This window comes from Impatiens glandulifera, chromosome 7 (genome assembly GCF_907164915.1).
Source record: "Impatiens glandulifera chromosome 7, dImpGla2.1, whole genome shotgun sequence".
Lineage (NCBI taxonomy): Eukaryota > Viridiplantae > Streptophyta > Magnoliopsida > Ericales > Balsaminaceae > Impatiens > Impatiens glandulifera.
The window spans coordinates 2,882,321-2,891,136 of NC_061868.1; the positions used below are offsets into that span (position 1 = coordinate 2,882,321).

At 28.6% G+C, this 8,816-nt stretch overlaps 1 protein-coding gene across 1 annotated transcript; it reads right to left on the reverse strand.

Annotated features, from left to right (window-relative positions):
• Positions 1 to 555: 555 nt before the first annotated feature.
• LOC124944936 (homeobox-leucine zipper protein GLABRA 2-like) lies at positions 556 to 8,499 on the reverse strand. Its single transcript, XM_047485284.1, has 12 exons — positions 8,113 to 8,499; positions 4,465 to 4,712; positions 3,040 to 3,118; positions 2,782 to 2,952; positions 2,361 to 2,696; positions 2,170 to 2,271; positions 1,871 to 2,071; positions 1,611 to 1,779; positions 1,178 to 1,470; positions 1,011 to 1,088; positions 647 to 841; positions 556 to 597 (listed from the first exon to the last, which is right to left on the reverse strand). The coding sequence occupies exons 1-12, from the start codon at positions 8,497 to 8,499 to the stop codon at positions 556 to 558; spliced, it is 2,301 nt and encodes a 766-aa protein (XP_047341240.1).
• Positions 8,500 to 8,816: the final 317 nt, after the last annotated feature.

Consider the following 8,816-nt stretch of genomic DNA (forward strand, 5'->3'; position numbering starts at 1 on the left):
TTTAATAAAAATGAAATTTTTTGTTAGACTTATTCAAGATTTCTTTCATTAACAAAAATGAATATGAATAGTATCAACTAAATATGAACAATAAAAAAAAATCTAAATCGTCTCATTGAACCTTAATATCTATCCACCCTTAAATAAATAATCCTCGTACATCCATCATTTTTCATATATCAACAATTTTAGAAACATTTAAAAAAATATAACAAAAGTTTTGACAATGAGTGAAATAAATTGCGAAAAGAAATAAAAGTTTATAAAATTTTGTGACAAGTTTTTGAAATCAGCCACAATTCTACATGAAGAAAAATTCCTCTAAATAAAATTCTACATGTTTCTTTAACGAAAAGGAAAAATAAAAATGGTCTTCAGTACTCTAAATTAATAATGCAATAGAAGTCTCTCACCAATGCATCCATCTTCACTCACACTTTAGGCTTTTCTTAATGTTTCTTAACGTGAGCGAAACAAGCTTATTAACAGACTCCATTGAATCCATACTCAGTTCGTCCATTGGAGAATTGCTAGCCAGAATTTGAAAAGCTAGAGTTAGAAGACATCCTCGACGCCCTCCTTCTTCTTCTTCAGCCCCTGTTGATTTAATCATATTCTCTTGATCCATCTAACAACAATCGAATACCATAGGCCTCGACTCCAACCCTTCTTGAAGAATCGAAAAACCCGAGGGAAGCATGGCAATTTCCCCCGAGTTGCCACGTGTAGAGTTGGATTGTAGTGAGGACATGCTCAACGATGCAAAAACCAACATTGATTCGAATTCATTAGTCGAGCTATCTTGCATTATCCTCATGTCGTCTTCTTTCCCCTTAATCCCCTATATGGAATGAATGTGCTAGTAAAACTATACAAACTTAGGAGGACATTCGACCATTTAAAAACACTTTATGGATATGTATTCATCTCTATATGCGAAATTGCCAATGAACCTATATCCAAAAAGTGTTTCAAAATGGCCCCATACTAGGAAGCAAAAAAGAACTTACTTGGATTGTAACCGAGTTGCCTCCTTTGGTCATGTTTACTAGGGATTCAGCTGGTTTTCCATTCAATATAACATCCCACTATAAACAAAAAGCAAAAGAATTAAGCTAGTTAATTACACCATAATCTAAAACGATCTATACACAAATGCAAAGGAAAATAGTCAAACCTCATGTCTTCGACTTTCATCACTAAGATAATCGGATAAGACAAGTCGAGAGACCGGTAACCATATAGATGTAACTCCGCAAAGGATCACGCCAATAGGTTCTCTAGGATCATCTAAGTTTCTCCTAATAGAAACCCTAATGTCATATTCATTTTTGCTTGTTAACTTTGTCAATTTATGGAGACTTGACACCGCAATTGAACGACAAAAATTAGCTGTCATTTTATGCGCCAATACCATTAGACTTTTCCTCTCTTCCATCGCAGACGCAATTCCTGTACGGTTTCCATAAACTGGAAAATGGTTGGTTAGTTTTTCTTGTATTGATGATGTACATTTTCATTATTTCACATTTATTCCAAAATTACATATTTTTGATGAAAATACCTCTACAAAAACTTAGTAAATAACCTAAGGACAAGAGTTCTATTACCATTTGACTCATAAGTGGGAAAGTTAGTGGTCATCATATAGAAGAGTCGCTCGCATTGTTGTTGTAGAGCCGTAGCCCAATGCCTAGCGCCAAAAGCTGCGCTAATAATTCCAGAATAATTTGTTGGGATAGTGAAGTTTTCACATTCCAAATGTTCAATCCACGTTACCTAAATAATAACAATTCATCACTTAGACAAATAAAAACTATAAACATTTTTTTAAATTTAATTTCATAATAAATATCAATCTCAGTTGTACTTTGCAATGGTCATCTGATATATCCTCGATAATGCAACCCGATGGACGTTTCCTAAATTTAACTGCGGAAACATCAATATTATTGTCAATGGAGAAATCGACAATTACCCACTTCTTGGAACTCAGTTGTTTGCAATGTCTAATGAAGTGCACTTCTCTAGTTGGAACCGTTGGAGTGAGCATCTGATATTCAGCGGACATCTGCAATATTATATAGTTCATTCTTAAACTTTAACAAACAAACAAATTTAGGGGTATATTTATAAGTTGTGTGAATAAATAGAAGTTAGACTCTTTACCAATTGAACATCACCATTTCTATGATTCTCTTTTCCATCACTAATAACATCAACACTTGTAGCCTTTGATATAATGCTAGGAAACATATCCTTCCATTCATTCTACAAAAATAAATTAAACAATTAATAAATAATAATCTACACATAAATAAAAACATTTTCTCGATAAATCATTAACAAAAACATCTTACCACGTCCATAAAACATTCAACAAGCTTAGTGATGTCAGCAAAGACAGTCACAATCTCCCTCGAAACCTCGATACGCATTCCACGACTCTCGTTTGTAGAGTTCCCTAACTGAAACCTTCTAACATACTCGACATTATTTATTATGCCACTACCATTTTCTATATCGCGCAACCAAAACGGTTCTTTCAATGTTGCCATATTGATAAGCTCGTTGATAGCTTGATCAACAAGTTTCATAATCTTCGACACCTCTATTCCTAGCACACACAACTTTTTTGCGCTAGCAGACAACGAACCCGATATATCCACACCCATGAGCGCTTTTAGCTTTTCAAACTAGAAAAACAAAGAAACCCCATTTAAATGATTTTTTCACGACAAAGAAGGTGATTATTCGATATTAAATTTGAATTAAACAAACCTCGGTGATAAGTTGGGCGTTTTGGATCCTCAAATCTTGTGAATCGATAGTTGGAAATCCACAGTTAAGGCAGAGAGCTTTCCTAATGGCTTCTCTAAGGAAGATGTTTTCTTCCTTCACCATTTCCATTTCGTTTCTCATTGATGAAATTTCATTACGCTCATTCATGGCCTGCAAAAGAAAATATCAAATAAGCTTCTAAACTTTTATTAAATATTTAAATCGAGCTAATAAAATTTTATTGTGCAATTTAGTCACCTTAGTTTGGGTTCTTCTATTCTGGAACCAGAATTTCACTTGTAGTGGAGAGAGCCCCAATCGATTTCCCAATTCCTGCCTTTGTAACTCATTGGGAAGACGCGAGTGTCTAAACAGTCTATATATATATAAAAAAAAAAAACAATTTAATTATTATTATAATATAATACATAGGTTAGAAATTTATCTTAATCTAATTGGAAAACAAATATGCATATAAAAACAAAATATATATATATATATATAAAAGACGGGACTCTTTTAAAATAATTTAAATATACATGTAATACAAAATAAGTGGTCAAAAGTGTTACTAAATGCACTCGAAACTAAAATAAAGAGAGAGTAATACTAAAAATGAAATGTTCACCAACTAATGAAAAAAAAAAATATAAATTAAAATCCATAACTTAAGCTCTTCTTAATATCAATAAGTTTTGTCATAATAATAGTTACATATATAATTAAAAAAAAAAATTATACCTACAATATTTTGATTTACTTTTGAAAATTCAACCAAAAATTTATAATAATTTATAATAACAAAGATAAATACAACATTTATTATAAAGTAACCAAAAAAACATTAATTAGTCTCCGAATTTATTCTATACTATGATTAACATGACAGGAGAGAAATAACTTGTTCTTAAGAAAAATTAAAATTATATATTTTTTGAATTAAAGTTTGTCATTGGAATTCAATTATAATAATAGAGAGAAAAAATCAAAGCAATTAAAAATTGTGTATACAAACATGACACAAATGTCTAATAAAAATAAAAACTATGAGTTATAAAATATTTTATGTGAAATCAAATTTTAAAAGATTGTTATTTTAAGATTATTATAAAATAATTTTATAATTAAATTTATCTTAAACTAAAATACTAATTTATTTATAATATTAAAAAATATATAAACAAAATAGAGATATCAAATAGATCTTCAAATAAATAAGAAGATAATAGAAATCTATCTTGATTCTATTCATTATAATCCTTAATATATATAATTTAATAAAATTAACTTTAAGCTTTTTAAATTTTTTTTAATCTTTTTGTTAAACAAATCTCCTTTTCAGATTATTTTAGACTAACTAAAACAGCCGAGTTCAACTCATTCTTCTGTTAGAAGAAAACGTTGTTCAACAAGAACAAGAGTTATTAGAATAACTCGTTTGATTATTTAAATAATCAATCTTCTTAACATATATATTAAAAAAAATATGTTAAGAAGTTTAAATCAATAAATTTAAATCAATAAATTTATAAATTAAATCAATAAATTTATAAATTAATAAGCGAGTTGAGTTGACTCCATTGGATCATCCAATGAAGATGCATAAAATATAAAATATAGAGGGTGAGAGAGATTCCGTACAGTTCCATTTCTTTGATTTGGTCGGCGGTGTGACGGTGATACCTTTTCCTCTTCCTGCCGGCGACGGCGCCGCCGTCAATGTCTTCATCCTCGTACTCCTCTTCCGACAGAGTTCTAGCCGTTGATCTTACTCTGCCTATCTCCAATACCGTCTCCCTCCTCTGCCCTGACTGCCCACCCATTACTTCCTTTCCTTTTCCTAAATCAACTCTTCTGCCCAGACTGCCCGCCGCCGCCTCTACCACCTCCTCCGCCGGAAGATCCGCCGCTTCCTGCCGGAAACTTCCCCCCTGTTTGTTTTGGGTGAGAGATAAACAAAACCTTTAAAAATTAATAAAGTTCGTATTTTTTTTCAAGATTTGGCCAGAGATTGAATGAGAAAGAAAACAAGAGACAAATTAAGAAATTGGGTTAAATTCTTACAAGACTCAGAGTGAGAGACACATTGTCTTTTCCCATGTTCATGCTCTGTTTTTTTATTCAAAGAATGTTCTTAAGGAGAGAGAGAGAGAGAAAGAGGAGAGGGGATTAGATCATAGATGTGTTTATATGTAACTTGTTTTTGTTTTGCCTAAAATTTGGAATTAATTTCAAATAATTTAGAATCTTATCAAAGATTACTTTTTGTTTAATCTTATTAATTAAAATATTATATAATATTTTAAAATAATTCAAATAAAGTACTTTTACATTAACTATTTCAAAACAATATCAAACAAAATATTTATGGAGATTATGAACTCATTTGATATGGGATAATTTTGTAATAATTATGCTTTTTTATATTTATATATATATATATATATATATATATATATATATATATATATATATATATATATAAAGTGAGTTATTTGATAATTAATTAAAAATACCTTTAACATTTAATATTTAAAAATGTTATAAAATAAGTTATTAATTTAATGTATTAATTGATAATTTTAATGTCTTAAATAAAAGTAATGATAAAGGATGAAATAAAATAAAAAATCATCAAACAATGCATTAATTTGTAATAATATTATATATATAATTATTTGATGTTTTCTAAGAGAAATGTTTTTTAATGAATTAAAAGAACTAGAAAATAAAAATATAACTTAATTACACTTATTTTATTTTTTTTCTAACTTAGTTTGATCATTAAATGAATTTTATTTATTTAAGAACTAATACTACACTTACTTTCTTTATTAATTTTCATTTAAGTTTATTCTTCTATGAATTATCAAATTATTCACATAATTAAAAAATAATTCAAATAATCAATCATAATATTTTATATATTTTTATCTCATATTCCATATTTTATATTTAAACAATTTATTTATTAAAATAATCCTAAATAACCCAAATATATAAGTTCCAAACATTATGGAATATGATAATCTTCAAATTATCACCGTGTAATTTAAAGACCAGTCAATGCATTAATTAATCTGCTTCCAAAGTTTTAAGGCTTGTTTGGATATATTTCTAAATATTTCTTATACTTATTTCAAAATTATAGATAATTTTAATATATATATATATATATATATATATATATATGTTTCTAAAAGACTAAACAAATCATACCAAATAATAAAAAAACACCAAAAAAAATAATTATAAAAAAAATAAAAACAAAACTTAATACTTTACAACAAAATAACTATGATGTAATAAGTGCTATTTACAATATTTTTGCAATGAACACATATTCATATTTATGTTTATAAAAATGTTTAGTTTTTATTTAACCCTCAATAAATGTATTTGCACAATTTTTACACGCATTTATTATTAAATATTAATTATGCCAAACTTCAAATTTATTACTTACCATTTTTATAAAAAAAAAAATTAACTACTTACCATTAAAAGTATAAATAGTTTCAAATCTCTTTTAAAATAATAAGTTTTTAGAAAGTAGTGTCCAACCTACCTTAAAATTTAATTATACTTACCTTAATTTCAAATTTAAGTTCGTTTATATATATATAATATATAAATAAATGCAGTCACATCTCTGGAGATTAATGTCTAATTAATTACTCTAGCATGAAAACTTATTATCTAATTATTACATCGATAAAATCTAATCTTTTTTGATAATTTTAAATTCACCCTTAAAATAATAAATCTCTAAAGATTAATGTAAATTTTATCTGTAAAAATATCATCAAATATATATATGCCAGTCTGATTTTGTTTAGATCACAATAATATCTTCTATAAAATTAATTAATTATACCTACCTTAAAAGTTGATAATTTTAAATTTATCCTTTAAATATATATATTTTATAAATTGATATTTTATTATAATTGTAATTAAAATAACTTTTCATAATTATTAAAATAAAGTGATTTTATTTATATTATATATAAAAATAAAATTGAGATTCTAGAAACGGTTATTGAGATTTTAGCTTTAACTATAATAGAAGTTGGAGTTGACAAGTTAAATGTGATATGTCACTTGTTTGTCATTGTTTCTGATTGTTTTTCGTGAAGGAAAAACTAGTTCCAAGATCGCTTCAGCTAGGGTTTTGAAACTCATTTAGTTAGATCCTCAATCACAGAGTTCAATCGCAGGTTTATTACAGATATTATATGGTTTGATAGAAACTGGTTCATCCGATGATCAGATCACGAAACAACAAGTCTGTATTATCAGGCCTAACAGTAATATCAAAGTCTATGAATGATCTATTTAAAAAAGGAATAGCAAAAACAGCTTGCGACATTCTCTAGAGATTGAGATTCGATTTGTTGAGTTCTTGAATGTGAATAGATTGGTTGCGGCGGATGTGAAAGAGAGGGGATGAAGATGATGGTGGACTGTCTACTGATGAAAAGAGGGGATGAAGATGATGGTGGGTAGAAGATAGAAAATTTTATTTATTTAATTTTATATATTAAATAGAAAAAGAAGGTCCGTTTGAAATATAAAAAATAGGTTAAAAAAATATAAAAAATAAATATCCACGTAGATAAAAACTTAACGCCGTTTGAGAGATTCCGTTATGTTAAATAATTTTGACACATTTTGACAAGTTTATATACATAAATAGAATTTTACAACTTTATAAATAAATTTGACACCTCGTTCCAATTTTATAAATAAAATTGAGATTCTTCCCAAAATTCTTCCTGATACATGTCAGTTCTCATGATTGTGTTCGTTTTGGCCATGAACACTCGTCTGGTTCAGTAAGAGGGTCTAGAATTGAGCCGTGCAATTCTTTCGAAGCGGCCCCACTTCCCTCTCACATAGGTGATCTCTTTATTCATAAAGAATCATTAAAAGCTAGTGTGCTTATCCTTTCCCGAAATGCTATTTTATCGTATGATTTTTACCCATAGCAATTTACCAAGTTTAGTACAATTAGGTTATCCAATTGAACCTAGTTCTTGGGATCTCCAATCATCATAGGTTGGGTTTCCCTTCATACTAACTTATTGTAGGCTTAAGTCTCATTCTTTGTGAGGACTTAAACATCAACTCTCTATTTAACCCTTTGGTTAGCGGATTCGCAATATTATCTTTTGATTTTACGTAATCAATTGAGATAATTCCAGTAGAGAGTAATTGTCTAATGGTATTATATCTACGACGTATATGTCTAGACTTACCATTATACATATGACTCTTAGCTCGTCCAATCGCAGATTGACTATCACAATGAATAGAAACTGCTGGTACGGACTTAGACCATATTGGAATATCTTCTAAGAATAGACGTAGCCATTCAGCTTTTTCACCACATTTGTCAAGAGTTATAAATTCAGATTTCATCGTGGATTTAACAATAACAGTTTGTTTAGAAGATTTCCAAGATATAGCTGCACCTCTAAGTGTAAATACATATCCACTTGTTGACTTAGAGTCTTTCATATTTGAAATCCAATTAGCATGAGTGTACCCTTCGATAACAACAGGATGTCTCGTGTAGTGCAGACCATAATCACGAGTATTTCTTAAATACCTAAGTAATCGTACAATGGTTTTCCAATGATTATTACCTGGATTACTCGTGTATCTACTTAGTTTGCTTACTGCATAGGCTATATCTGGTCTTGTACAACTCATTAAGTACATTAGACTCCCAATTATTCGAGAATATTCTAATTGAGAAACACTCTCTCCTCGATTTTTAGATAGATGTTGACTCGTATCTATCGGAGTCTTAGCCAATGCAGAATCATCCTTGTTAAATTTTTCAAGGATCTTATCCACATAATGTAATTGACTTAGAACTATCCCTTCCGATGTTCTAATCACTTTGATTCCAAGAATCACATCAGCCAATCCCATATCTTTCATGTCAAATTTTGAATTTAGCATATCTTTAGTGGATTTAACAATTTTATCATTACTTCCAATGATAAGTTTATCATCTACATAAA

Excerpts from the sequence above, each read along its gene's own strand:
- LOC124944936 (XM_047485284.1), bottom strand. The coding sequence starts at position 8,499 with ATGAGTTGTACAAGACCAGATATAGCCTATGCAGTAAGCAAACTAAGT. Across the intron at positions 3,119-4,464 it reads GCCGGCAGGAAGAGGAAAAG|GCAGGAATTGGGAAATCGAT; the intron begins GTATCACCGTCA and ends TGAGTTACAAAG. Across the intron at positions 2,072-2,169 it reads GAAATGGTGATGTTCAATTG|ATGTCCGCTGAATATCAGAT; the intron begins GTAAAGAGTCTA and ends ATAATATTGCAG.